Source organism: Zingiber officinale, chromosome 9A (genome assembly GCF_018446385.1).
Source record: "Zingiber officinale cultivar Zhangliang chromosome 9A, Zo_v1.1, whole genome shotgun sequence".
Lineage (NCBI taxonomy): Eukaryota > Viridiplantae > Streptophyta > Magnoliopsida > Zingiberales > Zingiberaceae > Zingiber > Zingiber officinale.
Genome location: NC_056002.1, coordinates 109,643,638 through 109,668,344, shown reverse-complemented (window position 1 = coordinate 109,668,344; position 24,707 = coordinate 109,643,638). Strand labels below are relative to the sequence as shown.

General features: G+C 38.5%; 1 protein-coding gene across 1 annotated transcript; it reads right to left on the bottom strand.

The window, feature by feature from the left end:
• Positions 1 to 1,269: 1,269 nt before the first annotated feature.
• On the bottom strand, positions 1,270 to 7,100 carry LOC122019460 (aminopeptidase M1-B-like). Its single transcript, XM_042576920.1, has 13 exons — positions 6,831 to 7,100; positions 6,596 to 6,744; positions 6,402 to 6,504; positions 5,278 to 5,464; positions 5,099 to 5,192; positions 4,690 to 4,843; positions 4,356 to 4,460; positions 4,145 to 4,261; positions 3,418 to 3,534; positions 2,750 to 2,932; positions 1,643 to 1,922; positions 1,447 to 1,568; positions 1,270 to 1,371 (listed from the first exon to the last, which is right to left on the bottom strand). Exons 1-13 carry the CDS (start codon positions 7,098 to 7,100, stop codon positions 1,270 to 1,272), a joined length of 1,983 nt encoding a protein of 660 aa, XP_042432854.1.
• Between the last annotated feature and the right edge of the window lie 17,607 nt (positions 7,101 to 24,707).

Sequence of the window (24,707 nt, the reverse complement as noted above, 5' to 3'; positions counted from 1 at the left end):
AAAGGAACAGTAATAATGAAAGAAGTTACCTCAGACGATAATAAAAAGTTAAGCGATTCAAGGAGTATATTTGGATCCGGACATCTTGTAAAACATGCTAAAGACCAATCAAAAGCTTATTAGTTACAATTATGGGGTAACTAATTAGAGTATGATAAAGTTAGATAGTTCACATACATAAAATGAGTGTTTTTTCACTAGCATCATCTGCTTCTCTATAGAGCTTTAAGAGAAATTCATAACCCGATCTATTGGTGGTGGTGACCGTTTGCATTATAGAAAGATATACAACCTATACAAATTCATTCAAAATGAATGAATAGAAAAAGGGATGTAATGACTAATGCTAAAAATATCTTAATTTACCTTTTTAATATCTGGGGATAGTGCAATTGTACTTGTATTACTCGAGAAAGGTTGTAGATGCTCAATTGCATAATTTATAGTTTTCTCATGTCCAAGAAGTACAAAGGTATTTTGTATTTGCTTTCTTAAAAGGGTATCCGATTGACTTTCATTTTTTCTAGCATCCCAACCCAACTTGCTGAGAAGTTGAACATGGTTAGTTAAGAAAGAGAAATTAATAATATATACGAGAAAGAAATTCAATTGTTTTTTTAAAAAAAAAATCTTTGTAAATATAGCATTTCTTAACCACATAAAATAAGTCCATCATAGTTCTATATTATCCTATGCTTGAAATTTGCATCTCAAAATCAGTTGATTTTAAAAAATAAATAAAAATGGAATTGTGACAAAGAGTATATGACAAATCAAACTTAAACAACTTCAACTGTAGTGGTATCGAAGCCATAAAAAATAAACCCACACTTAAATTTGATCCATAACCATATTAGATGAAGGCAGTAGCAAATGACAATTTCTTATAATAGTACTCATGAGTAACAAAATTAAGAATTTAATATCCAATAAAAAAGTAGTTTGCATATCAATTTTAATAATTTAAAAAATTAAAAGCCAAACTATGCGCATCATATTAGTCTTAACAAAAATATGTAGATGAAACTATTTATTGTCTAAATTTCAAAAACTAAAAGCAAAGAGAATTCAGAAATATTAAAATCAATATCTATTACCAATTAATAAATATAGTTGATGTCACCTTTTTTTTGTATCATCTCTTATTGTTTCATAATGTATTTTATTGATAAATAACTAAATTATGTAAATATAAAATAGTTTAAAATACGTATGCCACTAAAAAGAAAGAAAAAGCTATAAAAGAACATAATTTTAAATTCGATGGACTTACTCTGCATGCGATTGGAGAAGATTAATAAAGAGTAATTTAACATCATTTGAAAGTTCAGGTTTAGCATCAGCTATTAAGTCTACGATAGTTAGACCAATCTGTCAAAGCAATGGAAGAGGATCATGACCAAGATAATATAAATATAATATAAAAGAGTTGGGAAATGAACTTACTGTGATAATACGGTTTAGAATGAGTTGATTAGCCTCTTCTCGATAAGCATTTAATAATAACAAGAAAGATGATAATGTTTCCCTACTAGCTTTGCAAAACAAAAAATAATCCTCCAAAACTCCTACATTAGAGATAAGTATAGCCCTTTAGACATCAAGGATATTATAAAAGCTCATAATGGTGCTACTAACGTACCATATCTATCCATTTGGTTTAATTGATTCGCCTCTATTGCATTTCTTAGCCTGGTTACAAGTTCATTATCATAATGCACTTTGTACAATCCTCCTTGCTTGATATTCAATTTGATCCAAGCATTTTGAGAATTCCCTTGGTTGTCTTGATCAATCAAATTCAACTTTGCAGACTTTGAGTTTAATAAAAAAGTTTTAGTGGTGTCATATGAACCATGGGATAATGTAATAGGAATTATCCATTGACTGTCATCGAAAGATCCATCCAGTAAAAATCGAGACTGCAATTAAAAAAATACATATTGTGTGTAACTTTTAAATTTCATACTAAGAATCAAAGTAAATATACTTATAAATTTAAGGGTTAAATTTTAACTGAAATTCAAACAAATTCCATATATATACTCAAATACTTCATATTTAATTTAAAGCTAATGCATCTAGTCATTATTAGTCCAATGTAATACATAACATTCTATTATCAAGAAATTGACTTTGACTAACTACAAGGCAAAAGAGATAGATAATCAATTAACTAAACAAATACAAGGTTTAATATAGTAGTGAAGTCGGGGGTTATCATCCAAGTCAACACTTTAATTCAAAATACTCTAAACTATAGAAATAATTATCATACTCAAAATAAATAAGTCATGTATAATTCTTAGCTTAGCTATAAATATGGTACGATGAAACTTTAGTTAAGATACAACACAAAATTTATAAACAAAAATAACAAATAAATTAACTAGAACATGTTGCTATATGTAGAAAAGAGTTATAAAAGTTAACATGCAAAACTTTTAATCTTTTACAAATATGATTCTTCATTTATTATCTTAATACTAAATACTCCTTTAAATCTAGTTGTTATTCTTGCTACATATACATCATTATTGAAGTATAAATCATAGACAGAATCCATTACTTTTGAATCATGAATCTCAAGTAAAGCTCATTAACTCTTATAGTACTTACAACTAAATTAGCACAAGGACTTTATAATTAGCTTGCACATTGATGACAAATTTTATATGAAATCATTACTAAATTATCAAATTTTAAAAAAAATACATCACAATATAAATGAGGCTAGAAGAAAACAAACCTGATTAATTTCTAAGACATTTCCTGTAAGCATCACATTTATGACAGGATATCCTTCTTGCTTTGTCCAAGAAGACATCATATCGCCAATAGGTTCATTAATTTCCTCTTGAATAACATTCCAAAGGTCTTCAGTTTTTGCATTGAGGTATGAATATCTTTTAATATATGCAGCTAGTGATTTCTGAAAATGGTATTAAAAAATAGATTAGGTATATTTAAATACTTTACCACTTGGAAATTCTTGCAATAGAAAAGAAGCTAGATGAAAAAGAAAATCCGAAATAAATTAGAATTTATTTCTTAACCAAATGAAATTATATTGTGCCATAACAAAATGAGTTAATTAATAACTAAGCAATGTAAATTCTTCATATCTTGTTTTTTTTAGTTTAGTTTGGAAATTAAGAAACCTTCATTATTTTTTTTGTACGATCTTCAATTAAGACAGCAATATCATAGAAGCTAGGTCTTTAGGTCGTAGGAATTGGTTATTAGAAATTAAGTATCAAAGAGGTGTGATATCTTAAAACAAAAGCAACCAATCCATGCCTATATCATGTTAGATACAAATTTTAGAAAGTTAGTAGAAGACCAACTTAAAGAAGTCATAATCAAATGATAACTAAATATAGAGCTAGCATTGTAAATATTATATGCAATTCTAACCTGAAAAGATTCATCTCCAAGGTAACTTTGAAGCATTCGAATAACCAAGGCTCCCTTCTGGTAGGTTATTGAATCAAACATTTCCAATGCTTCAATGCTAGATGTGATATTCAGTACCTGAACAATGAAGTGAAACATAAACCGTCATATACAATATTGAAAAAAGAGAAGAATATTAATATATATTTTCAACACAATTAACTCCTTTAGAAAAGAACCTTGCATGATACAAATTGAAAACAATTAAGCGTGCATACATTTATCACTTTTACTCGGTGAATTTGAGTTTTACTAGAGGATACACTTTCCTATTAATTGTTGGGGCTTTTTCATGACAAAAGAATCTATGAAGATGAATAAATACAAAAAAATATATATATAAATTGTGTTTCTAAATGGTATACTTCCAAATATTTTTAAACTTTATTACGTCTTTCCATTGCGACAAGATTTTAAATACTATTTGGTAGTAATTAAAATTAACATGATAAATCTATAAACTCATCTTGGTTCTTATGTTTATCACTATAATCCAATATTTTAATAGATATGCATCCAATAAAGCCAAGTGTCCACCAAATGATTTAGTTATCATAATATTGAATTAGAAACTAGAAATAATTCCTAAGAACATTGTGAATGCACATTAATATTGGAAAGATATTATTTGATAAGTGCTAAAAGATAATGATAATTTGCGAAGAAAAATAAATAAAGAGAATTATACCTCAATAGGATGAGAATCAGATAATGCATCTAATTCTAGAGTTGTAGTAGTATCGTCAAGAAGTTGACTCCACTTTTCCCATTCAGGAAACACATCATCTATTACTAAATAACTCATCTATTTTAAGATGAAATAACGAAGATTCATCAATTTTATATTTAAGTAAATAATGTAAAATGCACATCAAATATTGAGGAATGATGAGGAGTACCCAATCGGCAAACCCTTCATTTAGCCATAGATCTGTCCACCATTCCATTGTCACCCGATTCCCAAACCATTGATGGGCTAACTCATGTGCTACTATTTCCGCCACCTAAAAGAAATTTATTGTCTTAGATTTTTTTTAAAAAAAAAATCCATAAAGGTAAATAAAATATTAGTTAAATTTGTTTGCTAAAAGAGCTCACAATGAAACCTATTAGACAATTATAATTAAAATTTGAAAAAAAAAAATCTTTCTAGTTGGATTACCTTTGGGCATGAAATAAACATATATAAAAATTCTAAATATAGCATAAGAACATTATAGCTAGATTGATAACCTGTTGTTTAACTTTGACAGATGAGCTCAATTCATCGTAGAATAAATAGTCCTCACTGAATATTGGCAATCCATAATTCTCCATCCCTTGCTCTTGAAAGTAAGGAACAGCCACCAAATCCAACTTGGGAAGGCCATAAGGAATAGAGAAATATCTAGATATTAAGAGAGAAAAATAGCTCTTTGTCATTTTTAAAAACTTTGAGTCTTAATAAAATAATTCAATCTAAAGACCTAAGAGAGGAATCTATAGAGATTCTAAACAAAATCTAACATTATGATTGAATGAAACAATTCTAAATATTAGTTAGCAATTAAAACATGAAATATAGCTCTTTAATAGTTTGTATTTTAATTTGAAGAATCTAGAAGGCAATTATGTGATAAAAATCAAGTGGTAAGTATTATACCCTTTCAAAAAATCCAATGTCTTCGTAGTAAGATCTAAAGCAAATTTTCCCTGATTGCTTTTACCAATCCGTGTATAAACACGGATTTTTAGTCCTAAATAAGTAACAAGGCACATAATTGTCAAAGTAGAAGAAAAAATATTATAAAAGAATTGAAAAGGATAAGAAAAATTATATACCATCAGATGAATATGTCTCTATGTAGTCCAATGAACCGACAACAAAAGCAACCAAGTAGGTGGACATAATTGGAGACTCTTGAAAATAAATTGTCTTGACAATACCATTATCATTTTCACTTATCACAGGCATGTTTGATAGTGCAACCAACTTGGATGGAACTTCCAACTTTATTGTGAATGTAGCCTATATTTAGTTTAAAGAAAACAATTAATATAAGTCATATATCTAGAAAAGTTCTTAGAAGCTTTCAATCCAAAAACAAAAATCATAGCTAGACTATATTATATATTGTATGTTTCTTAAAAATTCCATCAACATCTTATAAGATATTGTAACATAAAGTTCCGCACCTCAAGTTAACTCAATAGATTATGCCTTGAGCCCAAAAACAAGATAAAAGGGAAGTGGGCTACTTGAAAAATAAAAAAAAATGAAATTTTATAGAATATTATGCTGCATTATATGAAAATAATTCATGAGAGAAAAATGAAATTTGCTACCACAAATGCATAGATAATTTTTTTTGATAGTGTGGTAAATCAACAATAGCTAAGATTATTTTTTTGTTATTCACTAAATTTAGAGTTATAAATAAATCTAATATCTAATATTGAGTCATTTCTTTTAGAGTAATTTTTTTTTCTAATTAGTGAAGAATGAAACTCTAGAAGGAGAAGTTGTTAAAAAAAAAAAAAAAGGTAGTGAAGAATGAAACTTTGGATGCACAAGTTGTAAATCTAGTTAGTTTCATTATTTAATAAAAAATAAATTATATTAAATTCTATACATAATTACATAGAAGTGAGAACAAAGTGTTCTCCTTTAATTTGTTTATTTTGGTCTTTTTGTTTTGGGACTTACGGTCATTAGGCATTTCTTCTTAATTGTAGCAACTTGTTAATTAATGTCGCCATTTTATATTTGCCTCATTTAGGCTACTATTTCATGGGTATTTTTTAATGACTCTTAACTTTAGTAATCTATACATTATTCATAGAGGTTCCACCAACACATGAATTGAATAATTTATCAAACATAATTTTTAAAGATTACTAAATAATTTAACAAATAATAAAAATAATAGTATGAAAACTAATAATTAATTTAGGTTAAGAAGGACCTTGAATGCTGGTTCATCCCAACATGGAAAACAACGTCTAGCATCTGTTGGCTCGAATTGGGTCAAAGCCATAATTTGTGTTTCTCCATATTGCTCATAGGTGCTACAGAATACATAAAACAATTGCTTTGCTTCATGTAATATAATAATGAAATAAAAGTAATTTCCTAAATTGAAATAATAGAATGTTGTACCTTCTATAAAACCCCCTCGATCCATCATTTATGATACCACTATATTTAATGCTTAGAATGCCTTTCCCAATTGGAAGAATGCCATCGAACCCTAGAATTAGGATCTCGTCATCTTTGACCTCCACAATACTCGAGGGATGCTTTAGCTCCTATCATATATATCCATTGCAATTTAATAAAATTGTAAAGGAAGATACTTTGAGTTAAGCATGAAACACTATATATGTTTCCTTACCTCTCCGCTACCTCCAAGAAGAGCACCACTGAACCAAATAGAGCTTTGCTCAACTACAAGGTCAGCAACATTAAGTACAAGGTATTTCGTGGGGGAAACAATATCTATCGTGATCTCTATCACACCCAAGAAAGTAAAGTTGGATAAGTCAACATTGATAGATAGATTATAGTTATGAGGGATCGCGAATTTTGGGAGCCGTGCTTGACCCTTGAATTGTTCGACATTTTGTTGCAATTGTTCCGTCTCCATCATTTCTCTTTCATGCATGACCGCTTGTGAATTTTGGTGATAAAAGAGGAGAATCATGATTATCAGTCTTTTTATTATAATAAACATAGGGAGGGATCTAAGTGGAGTCATGATTCAATATTTAGGTACAAATAATTAATAAGGTAGTAGACGAAGAAAAAAAATGAGAAAAATAAATGAAATTAGTAACTAGTTAAATGAGAAATCAATATTGATCCATCCTAAAATGCTACCACCAAAAGGATGGCAGCTAAAGATTGAAGGATGATGAATGGATGTAGAAAAAGTTTTGCTTCATCTTATTTATACAAGCATGGTAGCTAATAAAAGTACGTTGAAAGTGGAGATTTTTTTGTTGAACCATACATTATTGAACGACTCACATTACTTATAGTTTTCAACACAATTATCAAACAAATAATTAATAAAAATAGTAACTAAATTCAGACTATCAATTTATATTTTGTAGTGGACTATAGCGACTAATTGTTCTCGTAAATGGATCTTGATATGACCTCACGTTGTTTATTGACAATTTACTGAACTGTCCAAAATAATGTGTATTTAACTTTCAAGATAGTTGTTTTCTATAATACCTCTCCTTTATTAACAATCAACTGTCATAATTCATGAGCCAATTGCTAATTAAATTTTTTTATCAATTATATGTCAAACTTTCTAATGAGCTGGTGAGAAACATTTTAAAGATGCGCCAATTTTAAACAACATTTTAAAGATGCACCACCATCGTGAGTAACATTTTAAAGATGCGTCAATTTTAAAAAACTATAGCTCTCTATCTATGTTATAAAATCTTTGTGTGAGGGCATAATTATACTTTAGATGATATAATAAGTACAATAAACTTGATTTGAAGTGTTTTTAAGGTGCTTAAAGTCATCAGTGAGTTTTAATCAAAACTCGACGATGGTTAAAACTCGTTGATCACCTTACAATGTCTAAAATTTCAAAATATTCACATGATGAATGAGGAGAGTTCTAATAACCTTTTGATAGTATTAGCAAATTATAATTATGACAAATCAAAATTCTTTAATATGTTTGCGCCAATTGTCTCAAAGTTATGAAGATTTCAAAAGTCCACATCTCTCAATTTAAGTGGTGAAATATAGGTCTTAGGGCATGATTAAACTCAAGATGATGTAAGAAATGCAATGAATTTAATTTGAAGTGGACTCTAAAAAAAAAAGCTGAAATACAACACTTTTTTATGTATTGTCTATATAGCTAAAAAAACGTTGTTAAAAATATTGTTGTAAGAAGTCCGCTCAAAGACAACGCTTAAAAAACGTCATCATTTTTTTAAAGACAACACTTTTGCAATGTTTAAAAAATGTTATCATTTTTTTTCAAAAGATAATGATTTTGTAATGCTTAAAAAGTATTATCTTTTTTTAAAAAAATAATATTTTTTAATGAATAAAAAATATTATCTTTTTTTTAAAAAATAATTTTAAATATAACTTTTTAGCAAAAAATAAATTTATTTACAAACAAAGAATATAACACAACTTTACAAACAAGAAATATGAGTATTCACTATAAAATACCGAAAAAGGGCGGATAACCATAAGGAAATTTTTAGAAATTTTTTGGGAATTTTTCGGAGACCATATAGCTTAGGTTACGGGGATGAATATTGGGTCCGGGAAAAGCCTGTTTAGGTGATCCCATTTTAACGAGGAAAAATTGATTTTTTTTATTTTATTTTTCTTTTTTATTTCCTTTTCCTCTCTTCCTTCCCCGTTTCCGCACCCGACCCGCGCCCTCGCCGCCGTCCGTTTCTTCTTCCCTTCTCAAATGGGCGCGCCGCCGTCGCCCTTCCTCACGTCGTTTCTCCTTCCTCGTGTTTAAGGCAGTGGCCAAGGGAAGCCTCTCGCATCTGCCCGTTCTTCTCCTTTTCCCCCTTCCTCGAGTTCCCTAGTCGACGCCCTTCTTCCCTCTGTGCTGCTACTGACCCCCTACAACCGACACGACTCACGGGCGAGCCCTAGCGCCGGTCGCGATCTCCTCTACCAACCATCGGGGAACCACGATGGTCGTCGTAGCCTAGGCTGAGCCCTAGCCGTCTCCACCACTGCCGTCTCCCTCACTGACTTCTCCCCTTTCACGCGACGTAGACGCCTCTTCCTCTTCTCTTTCTTGCTTGTGCCCTAGTCTCCAGCCAACGTCTCCTTCTCGTCGGTACCCGAGCACCACCGCTGACGATCCTCTTTTTTCCCTCTACCCTAGCGCCAACAACCGATCTCATTCGTACCCTAGCTGAGATCTTGGAGGTAAGGGAAGCTTGATTGATGCTAAATTGTAGTGGTGCATAGATATCTTGGTTGAGTCTCAGTTTTTCTTGTGATCCGGGCAGTGAGGAGGGTTTCTAGCAGCTATCTTTTCTTGGCAGCAACAATCCTTGGCTGAGAATATAAAATATCGAAAATGGGCGAAAAATCATAAGGAAATATTTTGAAATTTTTGGAAATTTTTGGAGCTCGTAAGGACAAGTTTACGGGGATAAAGATGGGTCCCGGGAAAGCCTGTTTAAGGTACCCCATTTAAGCGAGGAAAAGTTATTTTTCTTTTTCTTTTTTATTTTATTTTATTTTATTCTTATTTCCTTCCTCCCCCGCCGAACCCGTGCGTGCCCTATGCTTGACGCCGCCTCCTCCGTGTCCTAACCGACGACGGTTTTCCTTTCTTCCTCATGATTAAAGCCTCACCGATCTTTTCCTTCTTCTCCTTTTCTCTTCTCATCTTCTCCACGCCGTCCCGTGCCCTAGTCGCGCCTTCTCCTCCTCTTTATCGTGTCGCCACAGCGGTAGTAGCGCCCTCTTCTGCTCTTCACCTTTCCTGCCCAAGCACCAACGACGCGCGAGCCACCGCTGGCCGAGCCGCTCCTCAGCCCTAGCGCCGGCCTCCTCCATGCTGTGCCATAGTTTTTCGACACCGATTTCTTCCTCTCTGCCGAGGATTTCGTCGCTGTCGTCCACTGCGGACTCACACCCAACGGTGCCGACACCGCAATTGCTTTGCCCTAGTGACGGCAGATGGCCTCCCTCTCTGCTACGATTTGGCAGCATTCCAGCCGAGCCCTAGTTCCTGATCTATGGTTTCCGAGGGTGTTCGGTTGCTCCGATGCAACTAGTAAGTAGGTGTTCTGCCTTAGATTTTTGATTGGCTATATGATCTCTGTATGGTTTGATTGGGTGCTTGGTTTGTTGGAAGGTAGTGACCTAGGTTGGTTCCGGCTACCATTGCATCAGTAGCTTGTTGTTGACTCTGCTTGATCTATGGCTCTTGGTAGCTGTTGAAGAGGAAGAGGTGGTGAGAACAGGTTATTACTAGAATTAGGTTGTTGCTTGAATTAATAATCTCTAGTCTGGTTCTGATCTATGATCTTCCTGTTGATCTCATCTTGATCTGTTGAGTAGGTAGGATTCCAGCCAAGTGTGGTGCGTTATAAGGAAAACTTCAGCAAGGAGGTCTTGTTGTGGTATACCTTGTTTCCAACAGCAATCAGCTCACCTTGTTCTATGTTCAACAGCGGTTGAGCTTGAGGTATGGTGTAGGAATTTGGATACGTATTATAGTTAGATGATGTGATTAGGGATTTACCCTAAATTTTTTGTACAGATTTTATTTAGCTATTTATTGAATTTTAGCTAAATAAAAATGTATATATTGGTGACACAGGACTTTGACGCGAGACGAGCATCTCGACGTCGGATTGGACCGGATACGATCCTCTTATTGGAGGCATGTACCTTGACTTATCTTTGATAATGTCATGTTGATATGCTTAGTAGGTTATAGTCTTTAGTAATAATTATGTTCGTTCTTGTTTCAATATGTCACTACCGGATACCTGTTACATGCTTGTTTGCTCACCTGTTATGCATTTTATGTTAGTACCCACGTGATTATATATATGCTCATATGGTAGTGACATACCATGCCTCATTATACTCAGGACCTAGGTTTTTATACCCTACCTGACCTATGTACCTTAGGTCTTCAGATTTGACCATCGATACTACGGTACATATTTTATATATATGGATATTGTTATGCTATTCAGATTATTGTCATGCTTAGTGTCATGCATCATCTCACATGATTACATGCTGTGCGATAGTCTACTCCATTATTGTCGAGCAAATTGTCAGTTACATGTATCTGTACACACCACCACTCATGGGTTAGTGGTATATCAGACAGGTGTGTGGCAGTTCTGCTGTTTGGGTCCATTGGTCTGGTGACTCAGCGTGGTAGCCGGCAGACAGTTCTGCTCTGTTTGGCTCTGCTGGTTTAGTGTAGCAGCGTGGTAGCTGGCAGGCGGTTGGACTTTGTTTGGCTCTGTAGGTTCGCTCATGGGTAGTGTGACGCAACGTGGTAGCACGTCAGGGATCCCTCCCCGTCACTGTGTACCCAGAGATGAGATCATTGAGCTCCCCCATTTATGATTTGGGGTAGGAGGATAGGTGTACTCCGACAGCATCCTGTCCACTCGGTCACTCATCAGGAGCAGTGATGACAAAGTTCACGGTTGTCATAGCGCTACCCACTCGGTCTCACCATTGTATGTGAGATGGCTGACTAGCGTCAGGGGTGACCATGTCATTGACATCATATGCATTTATGCATTAACTGATTGTGTTTGCTGCACTTATATGCTACATTTGGATGGATGCATATGTTTGACATGCATACAGGATTTATGATACTCTCGGTTTGATGACCTGACTATTCTGATAGGAGGCTCTGGTGAGTACAGTTCTCTTCAGCCCTTTTCTATTATGCATTCCAGCTTTTGTTCAGGATACTGTACTCCATAGTTATTAATGTCTGTAATAGTTTATTATACATGTCAACTGGTATCTGCTGAGTTGTTGAACTCACCCCGTGGACACTATCTTTTTCAGGTACCAGGTTGTTTATGGAGTCGCTTGGAGCATCCTGTCTGCCGGTCCCCACATCACATCAGAAGACCTGTCTCCATTTTTATTTATTTGCATTTTGGTATATGAAATTTCTGTATTTCGCTTTGTGTTCCAGTTATGTTTCTGGAGTGTTATTTTGTTGTGTGGTGTAAGCCTAGCCGGCTAGCAGTCTTTGTTTATAATTGTATGTGGTGTCTATTGGATTTCCGCTGTGTTTGGTTTTGGTACAGCCGAGTGGGATGTTAGATTTATATATAACTGCGTGGTTGTATTTTTGTAGTATCAGACGAGTAGGCTGCATATATAACTGCGTGGTTGTGTATATATTCCAGCCGCCTGTGGCTGATGTATATTATGTCTGTAGAAATGCTTCAGATTGTCACCCGTACAGGGGAGGTACTGTCAAAATTTCTTCGGACAGGGACTTCCCCGGGGCATGACAATTAAGTGGTATCAGAGCAGGTATACGATACTTGCTATGTATTCTGGATTTTTTAGATTTATCTGATACCAATTTATTGGTATCAGAGCTCGATTTACGAGTCTTATATTTCATGTTTCAGATTTCATGTTTTAGTCTTCTCGATGTGACATTTCAGATTTTGGGACCTGGCAGCGGCAGGACATCTCCAAGTTATAGGGGGTATGTTGGTATATTGTCATCCTACCTTTTTGTTGGTATATGCATTGTTGACTATGATAGTTATAACATGTATTAATACTTCGTATTTGGTATCTTTCTGATGTTGTAGCCCATATTACATGTGATGGGTTAGCCACTGATGATGATCGACCCTATTAGAGATCAAGGTTTACAGTTTCTGGTGATTTTTTATATCACACTCCAGTAATTTTTAGCTTATGTTACTACTAGTTGATTAGCAGATTGAGGCACATACCAGCCTCTGCTATTATTAGCTGGGTAGTGGATAGTATCTATATTTTCATATTGACTTAGCCAATAGTATACCATTTTATCTTAGTTAATTTCATCAATAAATATTGGTTTACTCTTGTTAGATCGGTCAGTAGAAGACTGATTTACGTTTGTCGACTTGGGTAATCATAGATCGATATACCTTTGTGATTGCGGAGGATTAACGTACATTTGTTAGATTTAGATAGTCGATCACCGATTCATTATTTTGGTTGGTCCGATCAGTAGGGGATCGACATACTCTATTTTATAAAAATGCTGATCTTTGGGTTATTCGTGCTTAGTTGGATATCTTGAGCACATTGAGTACATGGCTTGTACTGACGTAGGGAAAGATTGAATTAGCCGTATACCGTTGTCGATTTGGTCAATCTATAGAGGATCGATGTATCCTATTCCATGGGTACGTTAATTTTAGATTGTATGTACCTAGTTGGATAACATAGAAGGTAGCATAGGGAATATCAGGTTGATTGGATTAAATATGCTGATTCTGCATGTCTATGTGGTGTGTACATATGATTATTATGTGTTGTAGGAGTGTTATGATGGACGGTCTAATTGCATGTAGTGGATGTATATTTTTCCAGTTATGATTATTGTGGGTTTCTAGTAGATTATACCTGAGTGGTCTGATTGGTTTATTGGAGGTATTTTGTCGATTAAATCTATATTGTGAAATGTGCATATGTGTTTGAGTGTTTTATTGGAGGTATCTTATCGATTTAATTTGAGTTGTGATATGTGCAGATGTGTTCGATGTAATATTCGAGGTATCTTGTTCATTATATTTGTTCTGTGTGTACACTAGTGCCGATTATGATTTGTTGGAAGTATTACGTTGATTATACTCTTGGCATAGGTGCATATATGTCATGTGAGTGTTGTTTAAGGTGTATTGTCGATTGTACCTATGTTGATATATGCACACGGGTTCGGTATGCATTGTTGGAGGTATCACACTGATTTATACCTGTGTTATGAGTGTTGGGTGTGTACTAATTGGAGGATTATGTCGATTATACCTATGTTGTGTGTGCATGTGTGCCAGGTGTATTGTTGGTGGCATCATGATGATTCTACCTATGTTGAATGTAGAATGTTAAATGTCTACATTATGTCATTTGTTGTATTACCCTGTCAACTAATTCTCCTATTAGTCGGTGACTCACTACGATGTTGATGAAGTTGACGATGGATTTGATTTGCTTACTGGGTTGTGATACCCCTGGCTGCCACAGTGATATGTGGTTGAGTGATCTCGTGCAGTCTTTAGTGGATAGTTTGACGTCTTGTTCACTTATGGAATATTTTGGTGGAGCGTGCTCCTATATATTATGGATTGCTTGTGGTGGAGCATTGCTCCCACATATTTTGGATTGTTGTGGTGGAGCGTTGCTCCTACATGTTATGGATCGTTTGTGGTGGAGCGTTGCTCCCACATATTGCGGATTGCGTGTAGCGGAGCATTGCTCCCATATTTATTGCAGATACATATTTCGGATTATTTATGGTGGAGTGTTGCTCCCACATATGTGGTATTTCGTGTGATGGAGCGTTGATCTCACACTGGAGGATCTATTCTTTGGTGATTTATATCGTTGGTGATCAGATTCCTGACTTGTTGTCAGGGATCTTATGGTTAGGAATGTCTGTGATACGGACATTATGTGTCTCGGTTTTACCATTAGGGCTTGCGGAGCCTTAGATATTTTCAGGGACTCGAAGAACTTGATATTCCTAGGATGTTTGGATCAGTTTCCATTGTCTTTGTTGACGATGTTGTGATTTATTTCGGATCCGAGGTGAGTCATATACATCATCTTTGCATAGTTCTAGAGATGTTTCGATGGAAACATTCATATGTGAAGTTCAGTAGTGCGTTTTGGGATTATCTTATGTGAGATGATTGAGACACATGGTCACCAGTAGGGGTATACTGTGGATCTATAGGAGATAGAGGTTGTTACCAGTTGGGAGTTATCCTAGTCTATAAATGAGACTCGCAACTCCCTTTATCGAGCTAGTTATTATCGGAGGCTCGTTGGGGGGTTTTTCATGCATTGCTATGCCACTAACATGCCTGACCAGGAAAGACGTGAAGTTTACGTGGTTCGAGGACTACGAGACCAGCTTCCAGGAGTTGAAGCGGAAATTAGTGTCGGCTTCAGTTTTGATTTTACTTTCTGGAGAGGATGACTTCATACTTTACATCGACGCATCTCTTCAGGGTTTGGGCGTTGTTCTGATGCAGCACGGCAGAGTAGTCTCCTATGCTTCTCGTCAGTTGAAGGAGCATGAGAAGAACTACCCTGTACATGGTCTGGAGCTAGCTGCCATCCTCTTTTCTTTGAAGATTTGACGACATCATTTATACGACATTACATTTGAGATTTTCACTGATCATAAGAGTCTCAAATAACTTTTTACTCAGAAGGAACTTAATCTCTGATAGAGGAGATGGATGGAATTCCTGAAGGATTATGACTGTACCATTAACTATCACCTAGGGAAAGCTAATGTGGTTGCCGATGCACTCAGCAGGAAGTTTAGAGGGACTTTGGCATGCCACCGAGTTTCAGTCACAGACTTGGTTCAGGGTTTCTCCGAGTTAGGCCTTCAGGAACAGGGACAGACAGAGCAGGGTATTCTGGTTACCATAGTTGCTCAGTCGTCGATCAGGACGAGGAGATCCAGGCTGGTGATCAGCATTTGCAGTTTATTTACAGCTAGATAGCTTCCGAGCAGCATACCGAGTTTACGTGAGATAAGGCGGGTATTATATACTTCCGAGGCAGATTATGTGTACCTCAGTCTCATCCGATTTTGTCGGAGCTACATCAGGAGGCTCATCGCTCTCGATTTGTGATCCATCCAGGTGGGATCTGCATGTATCGAGATTTGAGGCGTTCCTACTGATGGAACTGTATGAAGAAAGACATCGCGGAGTTTGTAGCTAGATGTCTGGTCTGTCGGCAGGTAAAGTATGAGCACCAGAGACCTGTCGGATTTCTACAGAGGATTCCTATTCCTGAGTGGAAATGGGAACATATCACCTTGGACATTGTGGTGGGTTTGCCTAGGACACGACGAGGCCATAACGCGATTTGGGTAATCATGGATCGAGAACCAAATCGGAGCATTTCTTAGCGATCCGGAAGACTGATTCCCTGGATCGATTGACAGATCTATATTGCCGAGAGATCATCAGATTATATGATGTCCCTTTGACTATTATTTCGGATAGAGACCCTCGTTTCACGCCCGTTTTTGGTAGAGTCTGCAGCAGTCCTTGGGCACTCAGCTCCGTTCCAGTACAGTTTTCCATCCGCAGACAAATGGACAATCAGAATGGAATATTCAAACTTTAGATGACTTGCTGAAGTCATGTGTATTGAATTTTGGAGGTAGTTGGGAGGACCATTTTCCATTGGTAGAGTATGCCTACAACAACAGCTTTCATTCGCCTATACAGATGGCACCGTTTGAGGCGTTGTAGGGTAGGACTTGTCGGACACCCACCCTCTGGGATGAGGTTGGGAAGGCTCCGTTGTTGGGACCTCATAGAACTCAGCAGGAGGCAGAGTTGGTCCGTATTATCAGATGGAGGATGTTAGAGGCGCAGGACCGCTAGAAGAGTTATGTTGATCGGAGACGCAGCCCCTGGAGTTCTCTATTGGCGATCATATTTTTCTGCGAGTCTCACCCACGAAAGGGGTGAATAGATTTGAGCTCAGAGATAAGCTAGCTTCGCGATACATTGGCCTTTTCCAGATCATAGAGAGGATTGGAGTAGTAGCTTATCGCCTGCCGCTACCACCGGCTCTGGCAGGCGTGCATGACGTATTTCATGTATCTACGTTGAGGAGATACATAGCAGACCCAACTCATGTGTTGTCTGATATACCAGTTTCCCTTCAGCCTAACACCACCTACGAGGAGGTTCCGGTATAGATTCTGAACCAAAAAGAGCGTCAGTTGCGGAACATGACTATCCGGCTGGTTAAAGTCGGATGGCAGTATCATTCGGATGAGGAGGCTACTTGGGAGCTCGAGGATACGATCCGAGCTAAATACCCCCACCTTTTCATTTGAGGTATATAAGTTATGGTTCCGTTCAGCATTATTACTATCTATTTATTGCGAGTACTTGCTGATGGTAGATAATGAAATTTGGGAACCAAATTTTAATTAGTGAGGGAGAATGTAAAATACCAAAAATGGGAGAAACATCATAAGGGAATTTTCTGGAATTTTTGGAAATTTTCTGAGAATTTTTCGAAGCTCGTAAGGACAAGTTTACGGGGATAAAGATGGGACCCCGGGAAAGCCTGTTTAAGATACCCCATTTAAGCGAGGAAAAGTTATTTTTCTTTTTCTTTTTTATTTTATTTCTTTTATTCTTATTTCCTTCCTCCCCCGCCGAACCCGTGCGTGCCCTATGCTTGACGCCGTCTCCTCCATGCCCTAATCGGTGATGGTATTCCTTTCTTCCTCACGATTAAAGCCTCACCGATCTTTTCTTTCTTCTCCTTTTCATCTTCTCATCTTCTCCACGCAGTCCCGTGCCCTAGTCGCGCCTTCTCCTCCTCTTTATCGTGTCGCCACAGCGGCAGTGGCGCCCTCTTCCGCTCTTCACCTTTCCTGCCCAAGCGTCGACGACGCGCGAGCCACAGTCGGCCGAGCCGCTCCTCAGCCCTAGCGCCGGCCTCCTCCACGCTGTGCCATAGTTTTCCGACACCGATTTCTTCCTCTCTGCCAAGAATTTCGTCGCTGTTGTCCACTGTGGACTCACACCCAACGGTGCCGACACCACAATCGCTCTGCCCTAGTGCCGGCAGATGGCCGCCCTCTCTGCTGCGATTTGGCAGCATTCCAGTCGAGCCCTAGTTCCCGATCTGTGGTTTCCGAGGGTGTTCAGTTGCTCCAATGCAACTAGTAGGTAGGTGTTCTGCCTTAGATTTTTTATTAGGTATATGATCTCTGTATGGTTTGATTGGGTGCTTGGTTTGTTGGAAGGTAGTGACCTAGGTTGGTTCCGGCTACCATTGCATCAGTAGCTTGTTGTTGACTCTGCTCGATCCATGGCTCTTGGTAGCTGTTGAAGAGGAAGAGGTGGTGAGAACAGGTTATTACTAGAATTAGGTTGTTGCTTGAATTAATAATCTCTAGTCTGGTTCTGATCTGTGATCTTCTTGTTGATCTTATCTTGATCTGTTGAGTAGGTAGGATTCCAGCCAAGTGTGGTGCATTATTGAGAAAACTTCAGCAAGGAGGTCTTGTTGTGGTATACCTTGTTTCCAGCAACAATCAGCTCACCTTGTTCTGTGTTCAACAGCGGTTGAGCTTAAGGTATGGTGTAGGAATATGGATACGTATTTTAGTTGGATGATGTGATTAGGGTTTTACCCTAAATTTGTCGTACGGATTTTATTTAGCTATTTATTGAATTTTAGCTAAACAAAAATGTATATATTGGTGACGCAGGACTTTGACGCGAGACGAGCATCTCGACGTCGGATTGGACCGGATACGATCCTCTTATCAGAGGCGGGTACCTTGACTTATCTTTGATAATGTCATGTTGATATGTTTAGTAGGTTATAACCTTTAGTAATTATTATGTTCGTTCTTGTTTCGATATGTCACTACCGGATACCTGCTACATGCTTGTTTGCTCACCTGTTATGCATTTTATGTTAGTACCCACGTGATTATATATATGCTCATATGGTAGAGACATACCATGCCTCATTATGCTCAGGACCTAAGTTTTTATACGCTACCTAACCTGTGTACATTAGGTCTTCAGATTTGACCATCAATACTACGGTACATATTTTATATATATGGATATTGTTATGCTGATCAGATTATTGCCATGCTTAGTGTCATGCATCATCTCGCATGATTGCATGCTGTGCGATAGTCTGCTCCATTATTGTCAAGCACATTGTCAGTTACATGTATCTGTACACACCACCACTCATGGATTATTGGTATATCAGACAGGTGTGTGGTAGTTCTGCTGTTTAGCTCCGTTGGTCTGGTAACTCAGCGTGGTAGTCGGCAGACAGTTCTGCTCTGTTTGGCTCCGCTGGTTTAGTGTAGCAACGTGGTAGCTGGCAGGCAGTTGGACTTTGTTTGGCTCCGTTGGTCTGCTTATGGGTAGTGTGATGCAGCGTGGTAGCACGTCAGGGATCCCTCCCCGTCATTGTGTACCCGGAGATGAGAGTATTGAGCTCCCCCATTTATGATTTGGGGTAGGTGGATAGGTGTACTCTGACAGCATCCCGTCCACTCGGTCACTCATTAGGAGCAGTGATGGCAAAGTGCACGGTTGTCATAACTCTACCCACTAGGTCTCACTATTGTGTGTGAGATGGCTGACTAGCGTCAGGGATGACCATGTCATTGACATCATATGCATTTATGAATTTACTGATTGTGTTTGCTGCACTTATATGCTGCATTTGGATGGATGCATATGTTTGACATGCATACAGGATTTATGATACTCTCGGCCTGATGACCTGACTATTCTGATAGGAGGTCCTGATGAGTACAGTTCTCTTCAGCCCTTTTCTATTATGCATTCCAGCTTTTGTTCAGGAGACTGTACTCCATAGTAGGTTATAGCCTTTAGTAATAATTATGTTCGTTCTTGTTTCAATATGTCACTACCGGATACCTGTTACATGCTTGTTACTCACCTGTTATGCATTTTATGTTAGTACCCATGTGATTATATATATGCTCATATGGTAGTGACATACCATGCCTCATTATGCTCAGAACCTAGGTTTTTATACCCTACATGACCTGTGTACCTTAGGTCTTCAGATTTGACCATCGATACTATGGTACATATTTTATATATATGGATATTGTTATGCTAATCAGATTATTGCCATGCTTAGTGTCATGCATCATCTCGCATGATTGCATGTTGTGCGATAGTCTGCTCCATTATTGTCGAGCATATCGTCAGTTACATGTATTTGTACACACCACCACTCATGGGATAGTGGTATATCAGACAAGTGTGTGACAGTTTTGGTATTTGGTTCCGTTGGTCCGGTGACTCAGCGTGGTAGCCGGCAGACAGCTCTGCTCTGTTTGGCTCCGCTGGTTTAGTGTAGCAGTGTGGAAGCTGGCAGGCGGTTAGACTTTGTTTGGCTCCATTGGTCCGCTTATGGGTAGTGTGACACAGCGTGGTAGCACGTCAAGGATCCCTCCCTGTCATTGTGTACCCGAAGATGAGAGCATTGAGCTCCCCCATTTATGATTTGGGGTAGGAGGATAGGTGTACTCCGACAGCATCCCGTCCATTCGGTCACTCATCAGGAATAGTGATGGCAAAGTTCACGGAAGTCATAGCCCTACCCACTCGGTCTCACCATTATGTGTGAGATGGCTGACTAGCGTCAGGGGTGATCATGTCATTGATATTATATGCATTTATGCATTTACTGATTGTGTTTGCCGCACTTATATGTTGCATTTAGATGGATGCATATGTTTGATATGCATACAGGATTTATGATACTCTCGGTCTGATGACCTGACTATTCTGATAGGAGGCCCTGGTGAGTACAGTTCTCTTCAGCCCTTTTCTATTATTCATTCCTGCTTTTGTTCAGGAGATTGTACTCCATAGTTATTACTGTCTGTTATAGCTTACTATACATGTCAACTGGTATCTGCTGAGTTGTTGAACTCACCCCCGTGGACACTATCTTTTTCAGGTATCAGGTTTTTTATGGAGTCGCTTGGTGGGTCTTGCCTGCCTGTCCCCACATCACATCAGAAGACCTGTCTCTACTTTTATTTATTTGCATTTTGGTATATGAAATTTCTGTATTTCACTTTGTGTTCCAGTTATGTTTCTAGAGTGTTATTTTGTTGTGTGGTGTAAGACTAGTTGGCTAGCAGTCTTTGTTTCTAGTTGTATGTGTTGTCTATTGGATTTCTGCTGTGTTTGGTTTTGGTACAGCCGAGTGGGCTGTTGGATTTATATATAACTGCGTGGTTATATTTTTGTGGTATCAGCCGAGTAGGCTGTATATATAACTGCGTAGTTGTGTATATATTCCAGTCGCCTGTGGCTGATGTATATTGTGTCTGTAGAAATGTTTCAGATTGTCACCCGTACAGGGGAGGTGCTGCCGAAATTTCTTCGGACAGGGACTTCCCCGAGGCATGACAATTATGGCCAGGGGTGGGAAGTCCTAGTGAGTAACGGCAAGGTCGACGGTCGACGACATAAGGGGTCGCCAAATGGGCCGCCAAATGGGTCGGGTCGTTACAATAAAAGGCGCCTTTTTATTGTAAGGACCCGACCCATTTGGCGATCCTCGGGTCGTCGATCATCGACCGTCAGCCGTGCCGTTACTCACTAGGACTTTCCACCCCTGGCCAGTGGATTTTTGCCTCCCCCAGGATTCAAACTCTAGACCTCCAGGCTTCAGTACTAGAGTTTATGAATCCTGGTAGCCAAGTGACCGGAGGGTCGCCAAATGGGCCGCCAAATGGGTCGGGTTGTTACAATAAAAAGGTGCCTTTTATTGTAACGACCCGACCCATTTGGCGGCCCATTTGGTGACCCCTTATGTTGTCGACCGTCGACCGTGGCGTTATACACTAGGACTTCCCACCCCTGGTCAGTGGATTTTTACCTTCCCCAGGATTCGAATTCTAGACCTCTAGGCTTAAGTACTAGAGTTTTTGAATCCTGGTAGCTAAGTGAGTGGACAGGAACTCTGATACCACTTAATTGTCACGCCCCGGGGAAGTCCCTGTCCGAAGAAAATTTCGGCAGCACCTCCCCTGTACGGGTGACAACCTGAAACATTTCTACAGACACAATATACATCAGCCACAGGCGGTTGAAATATATACACAACTACGCAATTATATACGCAACCTACTCAGCTGATACCACAAAAATACAACCACGCAATTATATATAAATCTAACAGTCCACTCGGCTGTACCAAAACTAAACATAGCGGAAATCCAATAGACAATACATACAACTATAAACAAAGACTGCTAGCCGGCTAGGCTTACACCACACAACAAAATAACACTCCATAAACATAACTGGAACACAAAGCAAAATACAAAAATTTCATATACCAAAATGCAAATAAATAAAAGCAGAGACAGGTCTTCTAATGTGATGTGGGGACCAGTAGGTAGGATGCTCCAAACGACTCCATAAGCAACCTGGTACCTGAAAAAGATAGTGTCCACGGGGGTGAGTTCAACAACTCAACAAATACCAGTTGACATGTATAGTAAGCTATAACAGACAGTAATAACTATAGAGTACAGTCTCCTGAACAAAAGCTGGAATGCATAATAGAAAAGGGCTGAAGAGAACTGTACTCACTAGGGTCTCCTATCACAATAGTCAAGTCATCAGACCAAGAGTATCATAAATCCTGTATGCATGTCAAACATATGCATCCATCCAAATGCAGCATATAAGTGCAGCAAACACAATCAGTAAATGCATAAATGCATATGATGACAATGACATGGTCACCCCTGACGTTAGTCAGCCATCTCACACCCAATGGCGAGACCGAGTGGGTAGGGCTGTGACAACCGTGCACTCTGCAGTCACTACCCCAGATGAGTGACCGAGTGGACGGGATGCTGTCAGAGTACACCTATCCTCCTTCCATAAATCATAAATGGGGGAGCTCAATGCTCTCATCTCCCGGTACACGATGACGGGGAGGAATCTCTGCGGGCTACCACGCTGCGTCACACTACCCATGAGCGGACCAACGGAGCCAAACAAAGTTCAATCGCCTGCCGACTACCACGCTGCTACACTAAACTAGCGGAGCCAAACAGAGCAGAACTGTCTGCCGGCTACCACGCTGAGTCACCAGACTAACAAAGCCAAACAGTAGAACTGCCACACACCTGTCTGATATACCACTAATCCATGAGTGGTGGTGTGTACAGATACATATAACTGGCGATGTGCTCGACAATAATGGAGTAGACTATTGCACAGCATGCAATCATGTGGGATGATGCATGACACTAAGCATGACAATAATCTGATCATCATAACAATATCCACATATATAAAATATGTACAGTAGTATCGATGGTCAAATATGAAGACCTAAGGTACATAGGTCAGGTAGGGTATAAAAACATAGGTCCTGAGCATAATGAGGCATGGTATGTCACTACCATATGAGCATATATATAATCACATGGGTACTAACATAAAATGCATAACAGGTGAGCAAACAAGCATGTAACAAGTATCCGATATTGACATATCGAAACAAGAACGAACATAATTATTACTAAAGGCTATAACCTACTAAACATATCAATATGACATTATTAAAGATAAGTCAAGGTACCCGCCTCCGATAAGAGGATCGTATCTGGTCCAATCCGACGTCGAGATGCTCGTCTCGCAACAAAGTCCTGTGTCACCAATATATACATTTTTATTTAGCTAAAATTCAATAAATAGCTAAATAAAATCCGTACGACAAATTTAGGGTAAAAGCCTAATCATATCATCCAACTAGAATATGTATCCAAATTCCTACACCATACCTCAAGCTCAACCATTGTTGAACACAGAACAAGGTGAGCTGATTGCTGTTGGAAACAAGGTATACCACAACAAGACCTCCTTGCTGAAGTTTTCCCCATAATGCACCACACTTGGATGGAATCCTACCTACTCAACAGATCAAGATGAGATCAACAGGAAGATCACAGATCAGAACCAGACTAGAGATTATTAATTCAAGCAACAACCTAATTCTAGTAATAACTTGTTCTCACCACCCCTTCCTCTTCAACAGCTACCAAGAGCCATGGATCGAGTAGAGTCAACAACAAGCTATTGATGCAATGGTAGCCGGAACCAACCTAGGTCACTACCTTCCAACAAACCAAGCACCCAATCAAACCATACAGAGATCATATACCCAATCAAAAATCTAAGATAGAACACCTACCTACCAGTTGCATCGGAGCAACTGAATACCCTCGGAAACCACAGATCGGGAACTAGGGCTCGGCTGGAATGCTGCCAAATCCCAGCAGAGAGGGCGGCCGTCTGCCAGCACTAGGGTAGAGCGATTACGGTGTCGGCACCGTCGGGTGTGAGTCCGCAGTGGACGACAGCGATGAAATCCTCGGTAAAGAGGAAGAAATCGGTGTCGAAAAACTATGGCACAGCATGGAGGAGGTCGGCGCTAGGGCTGAGGAGCGGCTCAGCCGACGGTGGCTCGCGCGTCGCCGACACTTGGCCAGGAAAGGTGAAGAGCGGAAGAGGGCGCCACTGCCGCTGTGGCGATGCGATAAAGAGGAGGTGAAGGCACGACTAGGGCACGGGACGGCGTGGAGAAGATTAGAAGATGAAAAGGAGAAGAAAGAAAAGATCGGTGAGGCTTTAATCGTGAGGAAGAAAGGAAAACTGTCGCCGGTTAGGGCACGGAGGAGACGACGTCAAGCATAGGGCACACACGGGTTCGGCGGGGGAGGAAGGAAATAAGAATAAAAGAAAATAAAATAAAAAAGAAAAAGAAAAACAACATTTCCTCGCTTAAATGGGGTACCTTAAATAGGCTTTCTCGGGGCCCCATCTTTATCCCCGTAAACTTGTCCTTACGAGCTCCGAAAAATTTTTAGAAAATTTCTAAAAATTTGGAAAAATTCCCTTATGATGTTTCGCCCATT

Excerpts from the sequence above, each read along its gene's own strand:
- LOC122019460 (XM_042576920.1), bottom strand. The coding sequence starts at position 7,100 with ATGCATGAAAGAGAAATGATGGAGACGGAACAATTGCAACAAAATGTC. Across the intron at positions 6,505-6,595 it reads TCGAGGGGGTTTTATAGAAG|CACCTATGAGCAATATGGAG; the intron begins GTACAACATTCT and ends TGTATTCTGTAG. Across the intron at positions 4,461-4,689 it reads CTGTCAAAGTTAAACAACAG|GTGGCGGAAATAGTAGCACA; the intron begins GTTATCAATCTA and ends AATTTCTTTTAG.